Raw genomic sequence first — 27,266 nt, 5'->3', positions numbered from 1 at the left:
TCCTTGATACAAATGTAAAACTGAACATTGACTTTGTATTAAGTGCCATGGTGTTACTATTATTTTTGTTGAGTGTGATAAGACTGTAGACTATACCATGTATACCTCATACTAAATAATTACATAGAAGAATATCTGGTCCTTAGGAGATGCATGCACACTGTTAGGGGTAAAGTTTCATGATAGCTGAAACTTTATTTTCAAAGGGTTCAGAAAAACCTTATGTAAGCTATGTAAAACAGATATATTTACATACGTATAGAAGTATAGTCATACATGCATGAATAAAATGTAGGTGTTCATGGAAAAATGTGTGTAATTGAGGAATCTAGGTAAAGGGCACATGGGTGTCCATTGTACCATTCTTTGGATCTTTCTGTAAATTTACAAAATAAAGAGTTGGGGAAAGGATGCTTTATAGTATGTTTAGTTGGTGATATTCTAAGCCAAGAGTAGTTTGACTCCACCATATAGTAGGTACACATATGTGTGCACACACGCTCACACACACTCACATTCCCACTTGGGGCAACTCGTTCACTGCTAATATCTATCTATATTAGCTAAACAATTCCAGATGTAAAACTGTGGGGAAAAGCGTAGTGTTCAAGGATTTTTCTGCTCCCAAATGTCTTGTGTGCACGGATCTGCTCCTGGCCATGTCCTGGCTTCCCTCTCACTAATCCCAGCGACCCCATTCTGAACTACTTCCAAACAACTCACACTTTCCAAATGAAGTCCCTGTGCCTGCCTTTTCCTCAGCCCGAAACCCTGTTCTTATTATCTTGCTAGTCAAAATCATATCTAACCTTACAGGCTTCATTCAAATTCTCCTTTCTCATCAAGTGTCTTTTCTAAGACAGGCACGATGGCACATGCCTGCAATCCCAGCACCTGGGAGGCTGCGGCAAGAAGATCGCGGTGACTTCAAGGCCAGCCTGGGCTATAAAGAAAGTTCAAGGCCAGCCTGGACTATGGAGTGAAATCCTTTCTTAAAAAAAGAAAGAAAGAAACTACCCTAGAGTTGTGTTGTGGTCACACATGTACCACAGAGAGGTGGTTCTGTTTATCTTTGTTGTATTGGATGAAGCCCAGATTTCTTAGAATAACACACAAGGTCAAATCTCTTATAACTCAGTTCCTCTGTCTTTGTTAAGCCTTGTGTCCTGACACTGCTCTCCTGTCGGTAGCAAGAGACAGGTCTCAGTGAAGGCTCCATCTCCTCTTACTGGCTTAGATCTGTTGCTGCTCGGGTGCAAAGTTGTGTTTAGTACAACACAGTCTTCTACATATGAAGCTAACTAACAAGAATGTATGAGAAGTTGGGCTTTTCCATATTCATCTTGCACTAAAGGACTCTGTAAGAGTATATTCTGGTTTTCATGTATGCGATTATTATGTCAGTCAATTCAACTTTTAAAATAACATCTTTATTAAGATGAAAAACTCACCAGTTTCAAGTATGCAATTCACATTTTTTAGTGTAATCTGTAATCTGACTAGGGTGCGATGGAATCTCACTACAGTTTGGACTTGCATTTCCCTAGCAGCTAAGGGGTATTTTTTTCATGTATTTGTTGGCCACTTGAACTTCTTTTGAGAAGTGTCTCAGTTCATTTGACAGTGTATTGATTGGGCTCTTTGGTTTCGTGGTGTTATGTTTTTTGAGTTCTTTATATATTCTAGATATTAATTATCTGTTGGAAGAATGACTAGCAAGAATTTTCTCCCATTCTGTAGGTTTTCTCTTCACCCTGTTGATTGTTTCTTTTTTGTGCAGAAGTTTCTTAATATGTAGTTGACTTTTTATACTATTTCCTGTGCTATTTGAGTCCTCTTTAGAAAGTCTTTGCTTCTGCCTATGGAGTCAAGTGTTTCCCCTGTTTCCTTCCGGCAGTTTCAAAGTGTTAAGTCTGATATTTAGATCTTTGATCTGTTTTTATCTGATTTGGAAGTTGGTGCAAGAGAAGGATCTGGCTATTTCCCTCCATCTGCCTATTTTCATAACACCATGTGTTAAAGTGACTATCTGTCCTCAAGCATGTGTTTTTGGCCCCCTTTTAAAAAATCAAATGGTTGTACCTTCATGGGGTTGTTTCTGTGTCTTCCCTTCTATTCCACTGGTCTACATGTCTATTTCTGTATTCATATTGTGCTGTTCTTTGTTTAACTTTTTAAGGAACCGTCAGACTTATCCAGAATGGCTGGTCCAGTTTGCATTTCTGCCAGCAGTAGAGGAAGGTTTCCAAATTGTCCACATCTTCATGAACACGTTTCATGTCTATATTTAAGTTATATCTATGCTACTAAGTGTGTTGTAGTGTCGCATTGTAGATTTATCTAATGCCTAATGATATCAATCAATTCAATTTTGAGTCCATGTTTTTAAATAAGTAAATATAGTGATTAGGGGCCAGGGATTTAGCGCAGCGGCATAAGCTCCTGCTTGGCAAGCCTGAGGTTGTGAGTTCAGTCCCTGGTACCACAAAACAACAACAACAACAACAACAGAAAAAACAAATATAGTGATTAAACCTGGCATGCCATTTCAGCATTTTAATTTTAATGACTTTTTTACTAAAGTAGTAAATATAGATTAATAATATCATATTTAGCAAATAGACTTTATTTGCAGCTAACCCTAAAGAATTGAAGGGAATCAAGAAATGGAGGGAGAGAGAAAAAGACAGGGAGGGAACAGGAGATGGAAAGGAATTAAGATGTGTTACGTGCATTTACTAATTCCACACAGGGAATGTGATCATTATGTGCTGCAAATGTGTACTAATAAAAAATGAAAATGAAATAAATTCAGATTTGGCTACATGAAAGTAAAATCTTAATGTAAACTTTAGAGATCATTTTGTAGAACAAATTTCTCATAGGATAATAAAGCATACTTATTCTTATCAAGTATAGAGCAAAGAGACAAACTTTGCATCTCTGGTGGGTATTTTTGTTCAGTTTGGTTTTCACTAGGGGAATATGTAAACTCACCCAATTCTTGCAGCATGAATAGAATAGCATTCACATCTGGAACCCAGACCACATGCAACAGCTACACAGGGCTTGACCATTCTTTGTTTTGAAACAAGAAAACAGAAACATAATGTATTCTTAGTAAAAGAATCCACAATCACAATAAAATTAAGAGAACGAACAGAATGATTTAATTTTTGGTTGGTGTACAGAACCATAAAACAAAATTAGAAATCACAGTTTAAATGGTGGCTTAAATCCAGCCCCTTTTCCATTGCTTTGGACTTTTTTGGCTTTTGTTTTTGCTTTTTCTTTAAATGAAAGGGCCCAATCTGTGCATGTGGGAAAAATACAGGATCTAATATTACATAACATCTTCAATTATAGCCCAAATGTTGCATTTCAGACCAATAAAATGTAAACCATCCCAGCAAATACAGTATTAAAAGGACAAGTACATAGTCATTTGTTACATTTTTTCCTGCCAGCTGGTTCTGGAATCATGGGGAAAGAAAGAAAGAAAGAAGAGAGAAAGAGTAAAATGTGAAAAACCCCTGTTCTTATCCCCCTGATTTAGGAGCTACCCATGAAGCTGTGAAAGTAGTATTATCCTGAATGTGATAATACTGTTTACATCTATAAACTACATTTATCAGTTCTTTATCTGAGGGTTGGACCAGCCAGTTCAGGGGGAAAATATGGAGAAATAGGACACGACAGCCACACATAAAAAATATAAGGTGCAGTCTACTTTTTTTCATTACAAAAAATAAAGCTTTAGACCCGAAAAGGAAGTGGACTACTTATGAGTGAATATCTGTCTTTGTATAAGGATCCGTCCCCTTTGTCTTCAAGGCATTCAGCATTATGAAAATGAGCTATGGATTTTCAGATTTTTAGGTTATAAATAAAAGAAACCTTACTAATCAATTCATTAGCCACATAAAGTGTCTTCACAATAAAGTTGTTAGAGTTGTTTGTCTTGAGTCACATAACATCTGGAAACAGATATCAACCATAATCACTTTCTAAGTTTTCTGGCCCTGGAATTCTGTAACTTTTTTTTTTTTAACACAACAGTAGGGATAACCTGAGAATTGTACTTAATGACATTTTCTGTCCAAAGTTGTTTTATGCTTAGATGTAAAGAAATGTAAGATAAAAGCTATTTTTTTAGTTTATACAAAATTTTTATGCTGTTAGTTTGCATGAATGGTTATTAAAATACACCTGTATACTAAATTAAAATTACAAGATGATCTCTGTATTTTTAGGGATTGGTATCACTTTCAAGACATAAGAAACTGAAGGAACTGTCTTTATCTGAGTGTTATAAAATCACCAATCTTGGAATTGTGGTAAGATAATTAAGGTCTCCTTTAATGAATTAAGATTGAATATAAAGCACAAATTGAACAATTTTGTAGGTCTTAGTAAAAAAAAAGAAGTGAATGTTGTGACAACAGATATGAGAGGGTGGTTAAGCCAGGATCTTAGTTCTCCGTGGCCTAACATGACCAAAAGAATTTGTTTTCACATTTTCCCACAATCTGCTCTCTCTGTTCACATCAGACTCAGGGTAGGTAGGGACATTTTACTTGGAAAGTGAAAAATGTTCATGTGGCAACGCTTGGCCTTTTCATATAAGGAAAGTGTTCTGTAGTATAAAAATGTCATACAATCTAACCATGAAAATTGAGGAAGTTTGAAAAATTAAACCAGATATCTTAACAATTTGGAGCTTAAGTTATGCAAACATACTTGGGAATGCATTTAATTGGAACAGACAGCATGAAATAAATGATTGCTCAGGATACATGATTACATGCTCAAGTATACTTCAAACACACAGTAGAGCCTGGCATGGCTCAGGCCCCGGATCCCAGTTCTGGTACCTCTGCTACACCTGGCCCGGGAGATGCTCACGAAATCAGGAAGGAGACTTTGGGAGTGAGCCATGGTGTAATTTTTACAGCAAATTAAGCATCTCAAAGTAACGCAGCAGGCATGTGTGAATGAGGAAGGAATCAATTCCCCCGTGTGGAGAAATTGTTAAGCGCACTGGAAGCTCCAGACAAAAGTGTCTTAAGAGTTTAAAACTTGAGGCCAAACTAGGAAGCTAGGGAGGAGAAGAGGGAAAAACTTTCTTAACGAGAGCAAAGCTTTCATCCCACAAATGGAAAGATAATGCGGGTGCTAGCTGAGAAGTCCACAGAGGTGGCAAATGCTGTTTGTCCTCCACAGTTTTGCGGCAGAATTTACAGGAAATTTTAAGGTGACTCATGAAAGAATGTTCAAATACCATACAAACTGGTAGGGTTTGGGGGTTTGGGTTAGATTAGGCTTAGATCTTACCATAGAATTCTAGGTTTCTAGAGCTGAGGGAAGCCTGAAAACATCTAAACCTTTACAGATAAGAAAACCAAAGGCCAAGAGGGCTTAGGTGACTGATCTGAGTCTTTTTCATTCACATAAAAATAATTTAAAGTAGTTTTATGGAAATCAAAGGTAAAAATGAAAACTTGCTATTCCAAATAATCTACTGATGACATGGTTTAACAAGAAGAAATGTTTACAAATTGTTTTTGCTGTGTCTCACTGTGGCTGAACAATGTAGTAATACTTAATGGGAAAGGGGAGCTACATTAAGAAATAACCTTTAAAAGACAGTATCAAACAACGTCAGTTACCCCCAATTTCAAGTCAGGGGTATTAAGGTTTTAACAAGTCCCTAAGGTGTCTCCCTAGTGGTAAGTTCAAGTTGTATAGAGTTTAAAAACAAACAAAACCTCTTCTAATACTCTCCTTCAAAACAAAGTCCTAGAGGGGAGTAGAAACTTCTGCACTGGACGTGTTTGGCACAAAATATTTATGTGTATGTAACCTACTATGAAAAATAGGCAAAAGATTCCTCTAAGCTTAAGCTGTTATTTATCTCTTACAGTCACCTTAAGCATTAAACATGCCTCTGCATACAGCCTTATCTGTGAATACGGCTTAATCAGGCTTTCAAGAGGTCTTTGGCAGGTGATCAACCAAAAACTGTTAAAATATAACAGCTGTGCATCATTACCAATGAGTCCGACATGAGACAACAGTGTTCTGCTTTTTTCCTGGGGATCTTTGGCTCCAAATTGGTCCACATCTATCCCAGAAACTGGACCTCGCAAACAAGCAGAGAACCAGGCTGTGGAGAGCTGAGGGGTTGCCTTCCTCTAACTCAGGTTCTTTCCTTTGTTTTCCTTCTGTTCCCTTCCCTTGCCTTTCCTTTTTTGGAGCTCTGGGAATTGAACCCAGGGCCTTGCACATAGAGGCAAGTGCTCTACTACTGAGCTACATGCCCAGCCTGCTTTGTTCTTCTTTATAATTGATACTTGTACAAATTTATGAGGTACAGTACAATAGCTCTTTATGTGCATATAATGTATACCCATCCACCTAACTATGTATTCATCCATCCTTCCTCTCGTCATGCATCTATCTATCTATCCATTTATCAATCCAGCTTTCCACCCAGGCACCTATTCATCCATCCATCAGTCCACCTACCATGCCTGTGTTCACCCACCCACCCTTTGGCCATCCAATTACCTGCTTATTAATCACAGACTAGGGATGACATTAACATTGTACCATGTACAAAAGAATCACCCCCTCAAAAACAAAACAAGACACACACACACACACACACACACCCCAAAGGATGAGTCAACCCAAATGTAAATAATCCTGAGGTTGAAAAGCTGGGTTCTCCAACGTTTTTGTTTCTTGAGAGAAGAGATCATATCTCATTTGAGTTTGTATAAATGTTGATAAATATTGATGAATAAAGTAAAAAAGTACTAACATTTCTAGCTAGGCGTGGAAGTGAATACCTGTAATCTCAGCAATATGTAAGTGAGGCAGGAAGACTGCTGCTGGGCGACGGAGTGAGCTCAAGGCCAACAACTTAAATTACATAGCAAGACATTTAAACATTTCTAATATTTTATTACATTTCTTGTATGGTGATCAATTACACTTGAGCAGTAAACTGAAAACCATCCAGAATTATTGAAACCTACCATGATGATAACATAGGCTCTTAACATGTATAAATTATTAATTTTTTAATGCTCCTTTGGATGACAGAGTGTTTCCCACAGTCTGAAGTGAAGAAGAAACGGAACTGCATAAGATTAAAAGGAGCCATTTAGATTGTTTACAATTTCACGAGGATTCTCTCGCACTCAATAAAAAACACCGGTAGAAATTCTCATTTTAGCATGAGGATGAAAACTTATAGTACAATACATTTAATATGAACTAAGGTGGGGTTTTTTTGGCCCCGCTTCGGTTTTGCAAGAGCTATAAACATAATAATAAAAAGTTACCTCACTAGTATTTATTGGAAGCCCCAGGACGTGCAGTCTGACTCGGCTTTCAGGACCTGGCTTCAATTCCTTGCTCTTGCCCTCATGTCTTTCTGAGAATATTAGATGTTCAATGATTACGTTATGTTAAAATTACTTGATGCTCTTAAAAGGAATTTTGGAAGAAATTTTGAAACAGCCATAATTGAGTATTTCTTAGGAAATCTTTTTCTTGAGAATTTGATGAAATAAAATAACACAGTGACAAATTTGACCAAGGAACTGGTTTAAATAGGGAGTGTTTCAATACACGTAAATTGTTTTGTCAGAACTAATGGAGTAAACTCAGCTGTTTTTTTACTCTAATTAATTTTTTACTTATTTAATGTAGTTTGCATTTTCAGTCTCTTTTTGAAACTGAAGAATGTTGTGAATACATTAATATAATACCCACGCATACCACGGTGTGTACTTGTTTAATGCAGATAATTTGTGAATGTAAATCTTGCTCTTAGACCAAACTTTCTGATTATTTCAGTGTTACTAGTTTAGGTAATTGGTTAAGAAGATGCATCAGGAGGGGAAATTCAGGTTTCATTATAACTACCCAAAAAACCAACACACCTGCATGCAGCAAGATGTGTACATATGTATTTTATATGTAGATATGTATATAAATGAATACCTATGTACACTATGTAAATTAGATGCGTACAAACATCAGTATGTGTTAGATTACGTGTAACCACATATGAAAATGTATGCCTATGCATTTAACACATGCATGTAAATTAGATATGCACATCTTAGCGCACATCCAGAACGTGTGTGTGTGTGTGTGTGTGTGTGTTTTACTGAAAGAGGGTGTCACTCTGTAGCCCAGAGTGCCCTTTGTCTACACTATGGGATGCGATTTGCTCAGACTCTGTCAGGAGGTTTTGTATCTTTGTTCGTGATAAATACTGGGCTTTTGTAGTCATTTTCTTTACTATGTGTGGTTTTAGTATAGGAAAATACTGGCCTTGTAGAGTGCAGGAAGTGTTCTTTCTCCTTCTGTTTTCTGGAACAGACTGTAGACAACTGATACCATCTCTCTCTTGAATGTTGGATACCATTCCCTGGTGAAGTCATCTGAGTCTGGAATTTTCTATATTAGAAGTTCACTAATCATAGGCTCAATCTCTTTAATAAAGCCCCATTCAAATTATTTATTTCTTCTTGTGTAATCCTGGTAGATTATATCTTTCAAAGAGCTGGTTCATTTAATCCAAGTTAGCAGACGGGTATAATGCTCTTCACAATAGACCCTTACTAACTCGTTAATGTTCTTGGAATCAGTGGTGATGACCTTGTTTACACTGATGACACGAGTAATTTGTGTTTTCTTGTCTTTTCCTTTCTTATTTCTCCATTCCTAGAGAGCCTGACTAGAAGTATATCAATTTTTGAAATATCTACAAAGAATCATTTTTTGGTTTATTTGATTATTCTATTGTTTTCCTATTTAAAATGTCATTGATTTCTGCTCTAATTTTTATTACTTTTTTGTTTGTTTACTTTGGATTTAATTTGCTCTTTTTTTTAGTTTCTTAAGATGGAAACTGTGATTATCCATATTAATCTTCTTTTTGGATGTACGTATTCAATGCTATAAATGTCTCTCCAAGCACTGCTTTCCGTGTCTGTCTGAAATTTTATTAACTTGTATTTTTTTCATTTAGTTAAAAATAATTATAAATTTCTCTTGAGATTTCTTTCTTCCTTTCTTTCTTTCTTTTTCTACTTTCTTTCTTGAGGTTTCTTTGACCTTTGAATTATTTAGAAGAATGCTGCTCATTGGGAGCCTGTCTTATGCTAAGGGAAATAAATAAGACAGAAAAAATATTACATGGTCTCCCTTAGATATGGAATCTTTTTAAAAAAATTTCAAAAATACAGATAAAAGAATACTAAAAGATAGTAGTTACTTGGAGGGAGGTATTTGGGGTCAGAAGAAATTGAGAAATGTAATCAACTGATACAAAGCAGCAGCTATGTAGGATAAAGGGTCTAGAAATCTAATGTACAACCTGAAACTTTATGTAATAAAGTCTTAGTATATAAGACACTCATGCTAATTAAATAGATTTTAGTTGTTCTTGGCACAAAAACAAAAGCAAAAAAAGGTGTAACTGTGAGATGATAGATATGCTAATGTATGCTTCACCATAGCAACCTTTTTAGGATCTGTATGCATCCCATAACAACATGTTATATACCTTAAGCATACCCGGTAACACGTATTTTTAAAAAGAGCATTGTTTAATCTCTGTTTTTGGAATTTCCCAGTTTCAAAGACTCAGTCAGTGTAGGACAATACATACCCACAGAAGTGAAGTATTCTACAAGGGTGTGAAAAATAGTCTTGCCTACTTAAGGTTGAGCCTACGGCTCATAACAGAGGCCATAGTTAATACTTGGTCTGAACCACTAAACTTTCTAACTAGTTACACAGTGTTGCTTACCCAAGATTCCCACCAATCATTTCTCTTAGTTGATGGACTCCACCCCTTAGTGCTCAATCAAAACTGATTTGGGTAGCAGTTGACACATTCTAGCTTGTAATGCCAAAGACAAGATTAGAGGTATTGGCTTCACATAGCAACACTTTTTAAAATCAACACTGATTTGTGTTTGGTTTCCAAGATTAAGTCATTCAAGAATTATCAAAGGATGAGATTTCAGTAACTCCACCTCTTCTCCAGGGATGGAGTTAAAGCAGGAACAAATAAAGGATCCTTTCTAAAACGGCCTTAATCATTGGCCTTTCGTTCAGGAGAAGCTCTGAATCCCCCCAGGATGGGGAGGTGGCACACCTAGATGAAGTCCTCTTGGCTCTACTGCTCAGGAAAGTTTATTGTCATCCAATATTCCAAGTTAGTATTGGAAATTCATTGATCAGAAGGTTATGATGACAGTTTCGGAGCGTCTCCAGCTTCAGATTGTCTTGCAGGGTCTCAGGAGGAGGGATTGAGGTGAGAAATTCCTTTGTAAAAATTAAAAGGGTGGTCACTTGGAATCTTGTAGGATAAACAACTCTCAAAAACTTGGGGCGATTAAGGCCTGGTTACAGAAATCCATGCTGCATAGCTGTCCATGCCAAGAACACTGTCCTAAATTTAACAGTAGAACAACATAACCCCAGAAAGCTCAAGGCACCTAGGCCAGCAGGCAGTCATAGATAAACTCCTGCCAACATACTGGTGCATTATTCTTTTTCCAAATGTTGTGAGCACAGAAAAATAGCTCAGTGATCTTCATTTTTCCTGATGCTAGTGTGTTTTCAATTGTAGAGGCAGAGCAACAGAATTAAAAAGTTGCCAGACTTCAAAGGATGTAGGATTTAACAGCTTGTCAGTTTCTCATAGTCTGGAAGCTTCCACGGGATTCTGGAGTCATGAGTACCATGTTTTTATGACCAGGAAACAGCTGAGGCGGGGAACATCCTACACCAGTGCTGGCGCCTTGCCCACCTCCGCTGGGGAGAAGCGCTCTCGGACAACTGCTGAACTTGCTAAATGAATGCACACGTCTGTTATTTTCACCATGAGCATCCACAGAGAAGAGCTCTATGAGAACTGGGTAAAAGGAAATCATCTCTAGGAAGCCCCTCCAACCCCTTAAGCTACCTGGACATTAGTGTATCCTATGAAAGAGGAACAGTGGCAGAAGTTAAACAAAACCTGTCGGACAGTCTGAAGGCAAAAATAAACAGACAGGAAAGTCGGAACTCCACTTTCCTGCTAATAGCGTGGGTTTGTGCTCCTCTGGCATCACAAGTCTAATTGCCTGGTCTTCTTCTTACTCTCTTCTCAGTGGATTCCTGGCATTTGCTCTGTTGAGTCTGACATGTGGCATGGTTCAAAGAGCTGTGGTTGTCTGTGTTATGATTTCTTATAATCCTCCCTACTGATTCCTGCTAACCCAGGGCTTGCTCCCCCCACTCTGCAAAGCAGCTTCCTCCCCTGCCATGAATGTATCTGCCCCCCAAAAGCTTCTGTTAATGCAGAAAACAAACAGCTGTAATTCAAGAAGAAAGTGAGGGGAAAAATTGAAGCAAAAGAAATCTGGAAGAGGCATTTCTGCCACATGGAGGAATTAAGGAAGTCTTGGGGAGCAACATTCGATCTGGTTTGAAGAGAAAACTCCTCCAAACCATGTAATTTTGTGACACGTGTTGTTATGAAAGTGTCCTTGGGAATGCTTGCTTTGGGTCTTGCTTGCCCTTGTCCCCTTTCCCTTTCGTGCTGACAAGGTCACTCCAGACCTCTACCTCTCATGCATAAATGAGGCCCAACAGTTTTGTGTTTAGTTTACTACTAAAAATTACAAACATTGTATTTTTTCTTGTTTTCAGTTAGACAGCCTTGAGACAACCAGAAAAATAATTTTTATAATAGAAACTGGCTCTTGAGAGCACAGTGTTTTTCAAGAATTATCAACAGAAACACAACTTTGCAGAATTATTCCAGACCTAACGAGCAAATAAGCAATGCTGTTGTGCGAAACATGAAGTGAGCTTTACCAGGCTCCAGGCTGCGACCTGCTGAGGTGATTAAGACTAGGGTTTTGGTGGAAGAACACGACTGTGACCGTCTACTAATCCGAGTGAAAGCCCGTCTCTTCCTCCACAAACCCGGTTTAGGAATGTGGTCCCTAAGCCCCACTCTGTGACTCAGCTCAGAAGATACAGAGAAGAAATGATTCACGCACCAGAAAATTGGAAAGATTTCTTTCCAATTGTTAAGACTCAGCAAGACTGGCTGCGCCACAGTAGGGAGCCAGACTTGATAACACTTGTGTTTTCTCTCCATCCTCACTGTGAACTTGGAAGAAGCTCAGGGTAGCATTTTCCAAGACAAGAGAACCAGTGTTCTTCACCCGTGAATGATTCTACAGCTCCAGAGTGAGTGTATGTGATGGCTTTATCTACAGAGTAAATGGGACTTTGGGGTGATTTTGCTGAAACAATGTGACTTCTGTTTCTCTAAAGGAAGATCTGAATCATGGCCGGGAAAGTTCTGGCTTCTCAGATTTGCCACTGATTGAGCATAAACCTTGGGCCAATCTATGTGCCTCAGATTTTCCATAGATGAGCATCCTATCATGGGTGTATCAGAGACTATATAATTATTTTTATAAGTTAATTTAAAACTTACAAAATTTAAACATTCACCTAATTTAAAACATTCACCTTCAGAGAATACTAGAGTTATTTAATAGGCATAAAACAGCTGATTCAAGCAGCCAACAACAGAGTCTTTGCATGCTACTGAAGAGAGTTTTCACATAGTAACGCCTTGAAATTCCCTTTAAAGATGGTCATCATTCAATAAATTATTATAGGGTTTCACGTTATAAATTTTCTCTGATTCCTCAGACTCTATTCATTCTCAAAGAGAGCAATGCTACCCTGCTCTATGCAGCATAAAATTTCTTATATATGTAATGTTTTATATCATTAAAATAGGCTTTTTTAATATTTGGAAGACAGTTATACAGTATTTACACCCAGTATTTATGGGGATGTATTATGCTCTGAATACCATGCTTATGAAGGGGAATCAGAGACAGCAGAATTCTGGACAGCACCATGAGCAACTGACTGCATTATTGAAAAGCTTATCGAAACTGAGCTCAGATTCAAGATCACCGAGTCCAGTCCTTTACAACTAGATTCCTTTCTGCATCACCTTGGCTGTGACTCTATGCTTGCTTATCTCCATGACAGAGACCTCGCTACCTTCTTGACCAGAGACATTTAGTTGCTGGATGAGCCAGATTTCCATGCACAATTAATCACAATACAGGAATGAAGCAAAATACAGTAGCTGCTGAATCATTTGAAAAAAACAAGCTCTGTATGAGATCAGAGGATGGGGTAATCACCACTGCTGTTGTGGTCAGAAAAAGTTGATTTAAGGTTAAATAACCAATATCTTTTCATTCTTCTGAGAGTACAAGGGTTCATCTTTATTACTACACAAATACCAGTAATAGTAAAGATTTTATTCTTTTTGTTGACAACTAAATATTGCATATGTTTATAAAGCACAACATGTATTTAGATATATGTGTATGTTGTGGAATAGCTGTATTAGATGAACAAACTATCCATCATCCCACATGCTTATTTTGAGGGATGAGAATTTTTTAAGTTGTGTTAGCAATTTTCAAGTATACAACACATTGTTATTTACTATGGTAACTGTGTGGTACAATTTATCTCTCCAAACTCTTCCTCCTTACTGAAAACAACAATAAAAAACCTTCAGAGTCATCTTTGCCCACAAGCCAAGCCAACTTTGTGTGTATGGGTCCACAGCATGTGCTATGCCGACTGCCTCTCCTGGAAATTCTCTCACCTACAAACTTGCTAAGTTTAAACCAGCTTCGAGCAGGGCTAGCACAAGAGGAAACAGACCTACGCTGGGGGAGAGAAGCCTGCTGCCGGTGTTAAGTCCAGGGCCAACCTGAGGGTCTCGGACTCTTCCTCTGACTCAGGTCTTTCCCTCGGTGCCAAGAGAGAATGGAGATGCACTCCAGTGGATGTCTGTCTGTACACAGAAACAAGGAATACCTCACTTGTAACCCAGAAGAGCCATTAAGCATCTTGGTTACTTTTCTCTAGTTGCCGACACCCCAAATGAAGAAAGGGAAGGTTTATTTAGCTCACAGTTTGTGGAGGTTTCAGTCCATAATCAGCTGACTCCAAGGCAGGGAGACATGGCACTGGGACAACACTTCAAGTTAGCAGCCAGCAAAAGCAGCCAGAGCAAAAAGCGGGGAACAAGCCTCTTCTTCTCCCTTATATGTACACAGGCCACCCTCACATCCCAGGGCCAGTGTGGCACTCACAAAATCTCGCCATCATCTTGCTTGGGATAAGGATGTTTACAAAGTAAGGATCCTGGCTCCCTGCTGAGTCTCTTAGTTAAACTTTCAAAGATCTCAGTTTAACACAATGTATCAACCATAATACCTCATAATATCTCAAATTTATGGTGAACAACCATTTCCTGACTTTCTCTGATACTGTACCCTAAGTGCCTGACTGGCTTCTCATGAGCCAAAACCTCCTGTGTGACTGAGTAAATACAGAGTGAAATTACAGCATGAGGAGGATTTTCTTCTGGGTGTTATGAGGAAGTCATTATTCTAATTCCTACAGTCTTGTTATATATTTGAACCCACACTGAGCTACATTCCTAGCCCCTTTTAATGTTTTATTTTGAGACAGGATCTTGCTGAGTCACTAAGTTGCCCAGACTGGGCTTGATGTTTGTAATTCTCCTGCCTCAGCCTGCTGGGATTATAAGCATGCACCACCATGTCTGGTTAACATATTTTATAATTACTATTAGGCTTATTTTTGTGGATGATTTTCCTTTTACATAACTGCTGAATTATAATTTTTCTCATGATTTTCTTTTATCACTCATTTTGGGGGGTGGGCAGGTGGAAATGAAAATAAATTCAAAAAATCAGATAAAAGGGAGAATTCCTAATGACTTCCGGCCTTCCTACAGCTCTAGAAATTTAGGACATTTTGGCATTTCACACTGATGCTGGGGATAAATATTTTCTCCAACTAGAAGAGGAAACCAAGGTTCAAAACAGTTAAGTGTCTAGCTGAGCTTTCAGAGGGAATAAACAGTAGAAATAAAATTTTAAAAGAATGTGCTTTTCTATTATTCCCCACTGTAGCCCCTAAAGTATTTATCATCTAGTCTCAACTCCAAATTTTTCCTGCTCCACTCCTTTGGCTGAGTAGAATTCTAATAATTACTGACCACATGAGTTACATTTCATTAGAAGTAACATGAAAAAATGAGATAGGGTCAGTTGAAATTTAAATATTACTAAGCTGTTAAACTGGTATATGATCTGCTGAAAACAAGATTGGGGATGGAATATTTTCCTGTTTTATTTTTGGCAACAAGAGCAACCTCTATATTTCTGGGACTATGGAAACTGGGATAGGTATGATGGCTTTAGATACACATAATATTCAGTGAAGACTTAGGAAAAGTAAGGCAAAACCTTTGACCTTGGAATTTGTTGTAGGCGTTCTGCAAAAGCTCACTGACCCTGGAACTCCTGGACGTCTCTTACTGTCCCCAGCTGTCCAATGAGATAGTGAAAGCGCTGGCCATTTACTGTGTCGGGCTCACATCGCTCAGCATCGCAGGCTGCCCACAGGTATGTCCGGGAGGCCAGCTCACCCACATCAGATGAGGCCGGCGGGCCCCGGGGCACTGCAGGATTGGTTTCCTGGACCGTGCCTGAGGTGTTCATTAGATTTCTTTCCTATCCCCATACTAAATAGCTTTAGGACTTCATGGGTATTAAAGTAAAATTTTACCAAGGTTAAGAACAATTCTCATACAAATACAAGCATTTGAAGGAGCTTTACTGATTCATTAATGGAAGAATCAACAACACAATAATGTGAAAGCATGGAGCATTGGAATGAACTTGGTATTGATAGGAACTGAAGAAGGAATATGGGCTGTTACAATATGATTGCCAGATCTAAGATTGGTGGATGCAACCGCATCCTCGGGATTCCAGTTCTGTCAGAAATAGTCTCTATCTCCCCTGCACAAATATACACATAACTTCACTGAGTCTGGGCCTTTGAGTACACATAAAAGCCTAAAGGGAAAAGTAAGATCCATTGTCATAACTGTTCTTCTAGAATTTTTTTCTAAATACAAAAAAGTTAAAAATATTTAGTTTTGTCTTTTGTCTTTTTTAAAGACTAGAATAATTCATTCCAGTATAAATTATACCTTAATTTCTTTTCTCTTAACATAATGTGGCCCTATCTCCACATCAAGAAATAGAGATCTTGGGTTATGGCCTAATCTAGCCAGTTGACCATACACATATAATTTTGTTCCTTTGAACCCTACCAAAACTGCATACAAGAAGTGAGGATCTATGCAGACCAGAAAAACAGGAGAGGAAACAAGAACAAACTTTCTCTGAAAGTTTGAAAGTAGTTGGGAAAATTTAGCATCTGGAGATAGCTTTAAATCCTAAGCTAACAGTTGAGAAGTCTAAAAAAATATCTGATCCATGCAACCACCTTTACACTGGGTGACACCTTGCAGTCTCTGGAACTGGATTAGGAGAAGGTTAAAAGAAGGAAGGCAGAGTTAAAGTTATGGAGGCCCATGAGGATCCCCAGATCTCCTCCTCTCTTTTACTCCTCTAGGTTTCTGTCCCTTCCCACTCCAAACAGAAGCCCAGGGATTCAGTTCAAGTGCAAGTTTCTTGGTGTTGTCACTATTGAAATTCTGACAGACACCTCTTGGCTGTATGTCTGGGGCGGTGCCTAGGGACGGGATGCTTAGAGCACCCCTCTCCTGGGTCAGTAGCACCCAACCCCGCCCAGCTCCAGTCCTGGCCACCAAGCATGTCCCCAGACATTGTCAGTGTCCTCTGGTGACCATAATTGCTCCTCAAAAGACCCCCTATCTGAGAGATAGTCAAACAGAGGGTTGCTGGGCTGGAGACACCATGATTAATTGCAGTGTGGCCCAGAAGCCAGACCGGGGATTTAGAGATTGGATGTTAAGTGCAGGCCTCAAGTGCTTCTTACAGCTTAGCAGCCAGAACTTGGCTGCTGGGTCTTTCCCGCAGGCAGGAGATTAGAAAGAGATGTCGCCTGAGATGAAAGCACTGACACTGAGGCCCCCACGAATCCCCGTCCCAGGCCACCCCTCCCTGGAGTTTGTCGTGGAAAAGCCCCCGTTACTAGTCATGGACATATGGTCAAGGATTACCACATTGAGAGCAAAGACCACAACAGACCAACAAAAAATTTTAATTTTGGCAAAATATTCAGAAAGATGAAAACTTTTTAAACTTAAAAAAAATAAAAGCAAACCCTCAAGAACGGCAAGGTGGTTATGAAGCTTGTTCTCTTCTGTGAAGACAGCAACGGCCCAGCACAAGGCTCCCTGCAGCCCGGTCCGCTGCACCCCCGAGCTCTGAGTTGCTTGCCAGTGCAATGAGAGCGGGATGGTGGAGTCTCCTGCGTCCTCCACAGCAGCCGCAGAAAGGAAGAGGAGGCCGTGGGGGAAGGTGTGAGCCAGACAGTTCGCAGCGAAGTTCCTTAGGCACTCATCCTGGTAGAACCGGGGACACCAGCTGTCGCTCTGGTCAGTACCACCTGCTTCTAGAAGTGAGCCGGGTTAACCCTAGGAATCCCCAATGTAAAGCAACAGACAGCTTTACCGTCTGAATTGTTCTGGTTAAATTGTGGGTCGAATGAGTACCCCAATTCAGAAAATATGGGGACCACTGTTTGGCCCAACCAGGATATTCCCCACCCACTTTTCCTGCAGTGGCCCAGCCTGAGTCTTCTTAGGTCTCTCTTAATGAGCTGTAACCTAGACCAGGTTTCCCAAAAGCCCACCCGTGGGTGTCACATGGTTGTCTTACCCACATCTCCAAAGGCCGCCTTTTCCAAGCAGTCACCTCACCTCTGCCGCCACTCAGTGGAACCAGAACCTCACCTCACCCAACACTAGAGCGCTAAGGAAAATAAAAGGCAGCTCCGATCCGGGAGAAGCCTGGCCGCGATGGGCCTAGCTCAGAGGCACACTCCTGGCAGTCCTCTTTGGTCCTCATATGACATTTACTCGAGGTAGGAGTTAATAATTAGGAAAAAAGTATAAGGGTTTGGGGAAGGAGAGAAATTACAGTGAACTCCTGCGCAGTTGCAAACTACGTCTGCACTGCACCCAGGAGGGAGAAAAGGCTGCCTTGAATTTGGAACTGCATTTGTGTCGGGAAGGTGCAGGTGCAGGAAGTGGCCTCCCACTTGAATTTTACAGCCCAGAGGCAATGACTGCTGTGCTAAAGCCTCAGAGGTCCTGCTTCCAGGTGTGTCTTACTTTTCATTGCTGAGGCCAAAATAAATTCCTGACACCCAGAGTTAGAGAGGGAAGGGTTTATTTGGCCCACAATTTGTAGAGGTTTTAGTCCAAAATAGGCTGGCTCCAAGGCAGGCAAGGTGGTCCTGGCAGAGGGGCAACAGTTCATGGCACAGAAGACAGCAAATCAAGCAAATAGGGAGAGACAAGCCTCTTTCTGTTCCTTATACTGTATCCAGTCTACCAGGACTAGGGCCGTGCCAATCCAATCAGTGGGCTGATCCAGCAATCACCCATATTAATCCCAGCATTGGACTATGAATCAATCACACGCTGGATTCAGCCACTTCTAAAAAAACCTCTATGACTGCATGAGGCTTTGAGGGGACATTTAGACACAAACCATGACAAGGTGGGACTGGGATAGAGCCAGTGCCCCCACCCCATCTCAGTGTGCTGCATTCTAGGTATTCTTGAAAACTATAATCCAGGAAACAAAGAGCTGGGTCAGTCCGAGGCCACCTAGGATCATCCTGCAGGTGGGACGGATCTGAGAAGGAGACAGCCAGCTCAACAAAACCGTGCTGCTCTCCCCTAAGGCCCCGGCCCAGGGACACATCAGAGCAGGGCAGGCACACCTTCAGTCTCATACCAATGTGGTGAGATGTTTTACTGCAAAAGTCTATCATCAGCAATATCCCTGAGGCTTGGATGACACTGGTTGATGGCAGTTAACACTTCTGGTCTGTTTTCATCCTCTTTACAGCTGGGAAAAGGATACAGGGAAAGCCCTGGACAAATGGTCCACCATTCAGTGAAGTACCTTAAATCCAGTTCCACAGACTTGCAGGGTGCAGGGAGAAGTGTAAGATATTTATCCATTCTGGGGTTCTCCAGGACAAGCTTGCCCTTTTGAGTCTTAAATCCTTAACACAGTGGGCTAACATATCTGCAAATTCTTAGAGATTTCAAAACTAGCCATCAGGGAAATCAAGTGTAGGTTTCAAAATGATTATACGGAAAGGAAATGACAGTGGGTCATACTTTACCATGTATCATCGAGAGTGAGACTCCGGGCACATGGTATCATCTGACATGTCCCTTACCTACTGCTGTGTGACCAATCACCCTAACATTCAGTGGCTTAAATGTCCCATTTTATTTGCTCACAGTTGTGTGGGCAGCAACCTGGACTGGGCCCAGTGGGGGGGGGTGGTTCTGCTAGTGGCTGTACCCAGGGTCACCCATGTCCTACAGCCTCCTATGGGCTCCCTCTGGAGCAGATGAGTCTGGGGGCCCCAGCTGTGGTGGCTTCCTCTCTTACTGGACAAAGTGACAGTCACATCCTCCAGCGAGCTGGTCAAGCTTCTTTACAGCTCATGAAGGCAGGGAGGAAGAATGGGGGGAAGACAACAATGATGATGTTTAGCATATAGAATATCTTTAAAAATTGCCTGGAACTTAGATTAATTAAGAAATACTCCAGAATATTGAAAGTAGTTATGTCAAGGTGATGAATTATTTGTTTTTCCTTTGTTACTTTTGGTAATATGTCTATATTATTTTTCATTTATGAAATAACTTCATTTAAAATATAAACCTAAACATTTTTCTCCCCCCCAGAGACTGAAAGGGAACTGCATTGGGAATAACACAACCTCAGCCCAATGGGGCTGGGACCACAACCTCTCATCTGGGAGTCAGAAAGGTCCCTAAGTCATCTCCACCCCCAGTTCCCAGCCTTACATTCATTCATCCCCAAACCCCGCCTCCCTAACTGAACAGTTCCGACCTCCGCTCTGTAGGAAACTTGGGCTCCTTTTTCTCTCTCCCTCTGTTAAACGAAACCTCCCCCTCAGAGCGCCACCTGCCCTGGACATTTCCGTCATCTCATTGTCTTTGCTGTCCTCTTCGATGCTGAGAGCCTTGTGCTTTCAATGACATCAGACCCTCAGAGACCCATATAGTGTGGCAGGAATGTCTGGAGGTATTTTTGTGAGAATCAGCTGCAGTGTTGAACCTTGGTTCCGAGCATGTTCTGGAAACTGTGCGTGCTTAGACAGTGACAGCATGTATTTTTCCAAACTTACAAATGTACATTTTCAACCGAAGGGCTTTTCTGCATAGTTCTCTTAACTTTATGTTAAAAGGCAAGGGCCAAGTCTCATGGCATATGTGTTTGAGAATGTTCAACCATAAAATAAATTAAATCCAGTTGGAAAAAAATTCCCGTGGAGAGTAATCCAGTCGATTCTGCGGCAAGTCTCAGCTCAGCTATAAATCCAAGGGCTAGGCCTGAGTAAGGGAATGATCAGAGGCTGGAGCTGAATCACCCCTGCAGGACATCCTGGCTAACTGCCAAGGTGTTGGAGCCATCAGAGCATTCTCAGAGCAGACTTATGTCATCTCTGTGGTCTCTGCTTGTCTTTCTCCTCCAAACGTCTGTCTCGTCTCTTTGTCCCTTTCCAGATCAAGGTCCTTCCACAAACCCTGCACACCATCCATCTGGGATGCCCAGGCCCCCTTGTGGTGATCGGAGCCTGCTTGCACATTAACTTCGGAGGGTGTGTGCTCTGCCTTTCTGTAACTATGTTTGCAGACTGATGAAGCTTGGAGTGAATTTTACATGTAAAGCCAAGTTCCACATCTGTAGCATTTCTTACGTTGTTCACCCTGGCGTGGCAGGTATTGTTAAGGGAGTTTTAATGAAGTTTTGCATCTAAACTGGAGGGCTTGTCAAAGAAAATAACTGCAAAATCACAAATTTATTATTCCCTGAAGGCAAACGGTTTGTAATTCTGACTTTATTTGGAAATAGAGTTGAACGATTAACTTGCCCATCATGTTATGTTATAACCTAGTGAAGGACTCCACAAGGGTCCTGACTCTCTGTTAAGTACTGAGTGTTGTTTGTAGGCTGAACCCTAAATGTGCACATGACAGAGCTGGGAAGTGAGGCTCTGGGAGGTAAACAGGGTTAGAGGGGTTTGTAAGGGTGCAGCCAGCACCACATGGGCTTTTGTCCTGGTAAGTACAGGCATTGTGGTGCGCTGGTGCATGCCTATGATCCCAGCACTTTGGGAAGTGGAGACAAGAGGATCACAAGCTTGAGCCCAGCTTGGGCAACTTAGCAGCTCAGTGACTTAAGAGAGACTGTGTCTCAAAATAAAAGTAAAAAGTAAAACTGTGGCTCAGTGCAAAGGCTCAGTCTACCAAAAACAAAAACAAACAAACAAAAAGCCAAAAAAAAAGGTCCCCCCATCCTGTCATATGAGAATAAGGTGAGAAAGTAGCCCTGCAAACAGGGAGGGCCTCACCAGGTACCAGATGTGCAGGTGTCTCCATCTTGATCTTGATCTTGACCTTCGCAGTCTCCGGAAATGTGAGAAACAAAGGCCTGATGGTCAAGCGACCCGTATCATATCTTACTGGAGCAACCTCCACTGACTGAGACACTAACATCCGGTGGGTGGTTTGTCTGAGTGACCGGTACTTACCAATTGGTTTTTATATTCAGTTTACAGACTCAGCGATAGAGATGTTGTCAGCAAAGTGCCATTATCTGCACATTTTGGACATCTCTGGTTGTGTCCTGCTTACTAACCAGATCCTCAAGGACCTCCGAAGGGGCTGCAAACAACTCCGGGTCCTGAAGATGCAGTACTGCAGGCAGATTTCCATGTGAGTGTGCAGCTGCGGGGGAGCTCTGAGAGCTGTTTCCTGAGGAAACTCGGTGCTGCTTGTAGCAGGCAGTGACTTTAAGCCTTAAGTTTTGTTTTATTTTTGGATCGAATTAATGGGAATTTTCTGGCAGGAATCTACTAAAGTAGATACCACGTGTGACTAGTGAGGTATGTGGTCAAAAAGGCCCACGGTACCTGTCCAGTGAGAGTCAATCCCACCTTTTAATAGTCCTCTTGCAAGGTCTCAAGATCAAAAATATGCAGTGAAAACAGAATAAAGCACAGTAAGACTTTACTGCTTAGCTAAGCAAATCTCAACGCAAAATTTTAATTATAACTAATCTATGGGAAGGCTGAGCTGAGACAGCAAAACGTTTATTTTGCTTTTTACCACACAGTCTGGCTGTCCTAGTTAGCGAGAAGCAGCAGAGGGTTGGCCCTGAGGCTGGCTTGGCCTATGCATCTCTTTGTTTAAGAAGGCCAGAGCATCACCTTTTAGCCTCTGGACGCTGCATCGTGGCTTGGCCCCAGCAGGAGAGAGGCCTAGAAACCTTTGATTCTCTCTTTGTCTGGCAATGGAGGACAGCCCTACTGCAGTGTAGCCTGGAGAGCTCCAGGGTTTGGACCAGTAAGGATCCAGGAACATTTGTGTTTATATCCAACATCTAAGAGAGGATGCTGCTTGTCAGTGGGGGGCTCCCAAGACACGGAGGCCTCTTAGGTTACAGAAGCGGTGAGGCCTGGCTGCCTGCAGCTGTTTGGGGTCAGCTCCAGAGGTTGTGGAGCAGCTTCTTCTTTGCTTAGATCCCAGGGAGAGGGGATTTGAACTGTACAGTATATAGGGAGCTCAAGAGATGATCTCTAAAGCCCCACCTACATTTTAATAAAGCACAATTATTTGCTCTTACCAGAGCCAGGATGGGTCCCTTGACTGCAGACACTGTCATATCTGGCTGAAATGCAACCTTTGATAGCTGTTACAGCAGGGTTTTTTTTCTTGCTTGGGAATTGGTTCAATGTCTTTGAACCATTTCAACATGAAAACATATGATTGCATCTTAAAATCTAATGACACCCTTTACAAGAAAATATTGGGTGTACAAATTCTCTCGTACTCATTGGGACCTGAAAATACTGTGCTCAGCCCATCCTTCCTAAGCCAGAGAGGAGTAAACTTTGGTTTAATGAGCAGATTGGTTATAACTCTTCTGCATAAGCCTTCAGCATAAGATACAGCTGCCATTCTACCAACCCCGGAGTCTGAAAGCCTTTTGGGAAGTGACTTAAGAAGCCTTCCATGGAGGGAGACAAAGCTTCTATTATGGTTTTGATCTAGAGAATCCCCCGAAGCCTCATGTGTCCATGTGCCATGTCCTTTGGAAGGCAACGGGGTCATGGCGATATTATACTCATCAGTGAATGAATCTACTGATGAATCCAAAGCCTAAAGTGCTGTTTGGAGACACATCCTGTCAGAGGCGGCGGCTCCCTGAGAACGCGACCCAGAGTGGGAAACCTCCTTCTGGCTCCTCCCCTCACTCTTTGCTTCTTGGACGCTTTCCTCCGCAGCAGGCCCTTCCACCATGCTGGTTCTGTGTTTGAGCCTGCTGCTGCAGGGCTGAAACTTGTGAGGCTGTGAGCCAAAATAAACCTCCCTTCAGGTCTAGGGTATCTGGTATTGGGTCTCAATGACAGGAAAGCGAGGAAGACTGGCCAGAGTCCTCAGTACAAGAAGGAATTAATAACAACTGTCATCATAAAACAGCACAAGAAAATGTAGCACTCTGTACTTGAAGCAGTTTACAACAGCCAGCCACTCAACAGTGGCCCTTGTCAGGGCAAGCAAGAGAGGCAACAGAGAGGAAGAAAAGATTAGGGCAGAGGGAGAAAGACCCTCACCATGCCTCCCCAAACCAGCAGTGTCTGCACAAGGGAGAAGCTGAACAATGGATTATTACTCTCTAATTAGCAAAAGTAAAGGGACCTTTCAGATACCTTTGTGTTTGGAGCCTAAAACTTTCAACTCTGGAGAGATCAGTAGAGAAAATCTCCATGGCCCTCAGAGCCGAAGATTCCTGAAGGCTTCCCTAGCTGTGGCTGGAGCAGATGCTGCGGCACCCCGCACAGCTGTGCTGTCGGAAATAAAATTTTTCCCAGAGCTTCCCTTCTCCCCAGCTGTGAGAAAGGCTCAAGCCATTGCTGTCTGGAGCTACTGACTGTTATTATTAGTATGAGCAAATAATGATGTTTATTTGCTAACACGTACTATGCTAGATCTATTTTTTTTTAAAAATAGACAATTATATAATCCTCACAAACATCCAATTACCATAAAAATGAGTAAGAAAATTGGTTGAAACAGGTGAAATTATACCCAGGGTCATGCAGGTAAGAAGCAGCACTTTACCCCTCAGGTGCTATCATGGTTGCCTTCGGATTAGCTTCTCCAGCCTGGCCGAGGCCCTGATACTCAAGGGACGGGCGGGAACTCTCAGGGCTGAGGGTGGCCTGCTGCGTGCAGCCAACTCGTGACACAGAATGCAGGCCACGAGCAGTCTTTGCTGGTGGCTCCACGCTCCCCTTTGTGCCTGCTCAAGAAACAAGAAGGAAATGTGAGGGTGACTGACGTCACTACAGGATCACCTTGAACCCCTTTTAATCTGTAAAAACAAAATCACACACAAACTGCAGTACACTTAACCATTTAAAATGACCCTTTAGGACCAGTCGTGATCTATCATGCTGGAAAATCACGCTGACCAGGCTGGAGAGTAACAGACTGACCAGGGATCCAGATGGCATCACTCCCACCTCATCTCAGGGTCTCGGAGTCACTCGGGCCAAGGCAGAGTGGAACACAGTCGCATGAATTCCGAGGAACTTGACACTCCCGTGGCTGCTCCACGCACCTTGTCTTTTCAGGATTTCCTGGTTCCCAAGTGCTGACTGTGGTACCAGAGCACCAAGCCATGAGCAGGGACAGGAGACGGGGAGGGAGAGAAATGAACCGTTTCTGGCCAGAACACTCTGTTCTACAGTTTTAAGTGTCTTGATACTTTTCAAAGTGCATGTGTGCAAATGCAGCTCCGTAGGCTGCTATAATAAACAAAACAGTTCAGAAAACTTGCCAGAAGTCCTGAGACTCAGGAGATTCAGTCCTTGTGAGGACGTCGTTCCCTAGGCAGGTGACAAAGACAATCACTGGCTAAGGATTCTCTGGTGAGGGAAGCGGTGGCACGGAGCCGGGAGGGCAGAGTCCACACTAGCATTCGAATTCCTTTAAAAAGAACCCCAGATTTGCTCCAGCATAGATTTGGAGTTTTAGACTCTCTCCAGGACTGTCCTTGTGGGAAAGCACCCAGCATTCAAACCGCTCCTCTGTATACACGAGGTGCAAGGACGCGTTAGCATCCTGGAGCTGGAGACCAGGAAAGGGTGGCCTGAGACCTGACCCTCTGCTTCCCTCCGGTCTGCGAGCATAGCTCCCAACGGTCAGGAGACCAGGGTGACTGGTTCCACCAAAGCTGCTGGTGGGTGGCATGGAGATGGGTTTTCACCACTAAGATTAGGATAATCGAGTTAAGAAGCGTATGTGCTACTGGATTTTTCGCCATGGCTGGGGCTCAACATGCAGCCTCCCACTGAACTTAATGAGCAGTGTGACTGACTTTTCCTTGTGATTTCTTAAAACTGTCATTATGTGCTAATTTTTTTTAAAAATCACAATTACCCCAAATTTACCCCAGGGTTGTAGCTGGGGGAACTGTATGATCCAACATTTATACATCCCCAAATTTAACAAGAAGAGTTTTCATCTTCACACCAGCTACCTAGGATTCTCAAAAACAGTGGCTTTTCTGAATAATCCTCAGGCTGGGCGTGGTGACACATGTCTGTTTTCAAAGTGCCTGGGAAGCTGAGACAGGAGGATCACTGCGTGGCTGAGGCCAGCTGGGCTACATACTGAGTTTAAAACCTGCGGAAAGTACATAGCGAGATCCTGCCTCAACCCCACCCCTAATGAAAAGATAATGTAATTTGTTGAACTATTGGCAAGTCCTTGATTGCCACAACAAACCTTTTCTTCTCCTAGAGGTCAGGCCCACTGTTGTCTCTAACTGTGGGGAGCCCTCTGTAGTGCAGGGTCAGGAGTGTGGAAAGGTAACTGTGAAGTGCTGAGTGTCAGGAGCTCTGTCATTCAGGAGTCAGGGCTGGACGGCATTGCAGACAGGACCCCGAGGCTGCCTCCCCTAGATTAGCCAACCAGCGGAAGCCATGAGAGCCAGAGGACTTGGGGGAGCTGCTGGAATCAATCTCCTGTTTGGGATGTGACTGTTAGTTTTCAGAGACATGCAAGGAATACACCCTTAAATAACTTACCATCTTTTAAATTCACAGAAAGGCAACAAAGTTTAAAACAATGCCATGGAGCTACGTACTGGAAAGAATTAATTCCATGGTCAACTTCCTCGAAGTGCAGAGAGGCAGGCACTGGGTTTTAGTTTGTATGAACGGCGCTGGCAGGCTCGGAGCTTTGGAGGGAAGGCAGGCAAAGCTCAGAGAGGCGGAGCTGGGCTCCCGCAGCAGAGCCGCATCTCACCCTGCCGACTGGTGCTGCCGGTGTTGGGGGCTGCAGGCCCCCACATTTGGGTTTACATCTTTGTCCTCTTTGGAGGACAACCTCGTGGAAAACCCCTTAAGCAATACGGTAAGCACAGCTTCGCAGAGCTAAAAGGAAGAAGGAAGAAATCCCAGGAGAAGCATGTCGAGTGGGGGGTGGCTCTGAGCTAGAAGTTAGTGCACAACAATTACTCAAATTGTTCCTTAAACTTGTGTAAGTTTTGTGTGAATGCAAACCTACGAGCCAAAAAGCAGTGTGTTAAGAGACAGAGTTGGCAGTGCTTTGGCTTTCTCCCCGCCATTTTGTTACACTTAAACAGCATTTTAAACTAATATGCTTTGCTTTTTCCAATTTCCTTGCCTTACCTGAATTTATGTGACTATTTAGCACAGGCTTAAGTCCAATTGTCCGACAATGCCAGCCCCACATCAGTGGCTCAGTTTTTTGATCAATAATTCAGCACAACATGGAGCAGTAGTGGCAGGAGAGTTGAGGGTTCAGTGTCATAGCTACTCACTTTTGATCCAACGGAAGTGGCCGATTACCTGCCTCCTATTTAGTGTTAGTCTCATGATTCGAAGCGAGGCCCTGGGAAAGCGCTTCTGTCCTGAGAGTGGCTCTTTCCACATCAGATCCATCCTTGTCTCAGTGACAGTACCACTACTCATCCACACATGGACCTCTTGAGTCACACACCTTTTCC

The 27,266-nt window shown here is 41.9% G+C and overlaps 1 protein-coding gene across 2 annotated transcripts in view; it reads left to right on the top strand.

The window, feature by feature from the left end:
- Positions 1-27,266, top strand: part of Fbxl13 (F-box and leucine rich repeat protein 13) — a 203,177-nt gene that overhangs the window by 149,647 nt on the left and 26,264 nt on the right. The window contains exons 18-20 of one of the 2 annotated variants that reach the window (XM_003469858.5): positions 4,254-4,337; positions 15,438-15,572; positions 21,777-21,940. In XM_003469858.5, coding sequence (XP_003469906.1) covers positions 4,254-4,337; positions 15,438-15,572; positions 21,777-21,940 — 383 coding nt within the window. The remainder of the gene's footprint in view (positions 1-4,253; positions 4,338-15,437; positions 15,573-21,776; positions 21,941-27,266) is intronic. The other variant, XM_063237737.1, reaches the window with a different exon arrangement.

This window comes from Cavia porcellus, unplaced genomic scaffold (assembly GCF_034190915.1).
Source record: "Cavia porcellus strain 051 isolate PalLab524CR breed Dunkin Hartley unplaced genomic scaffold, mCavPor4.1 scaffold_2, whole genome shotgun sequence".
Classification (NCBI taxonomy): Eukaryota; Metazoa; Chordata; class Mammalia; order Rodentia; family Caviidae; genus Cavia; species Cavia porcellus.
This window is presented reverse-complemented; position numbering and strand designations above follow the sequence as displayed.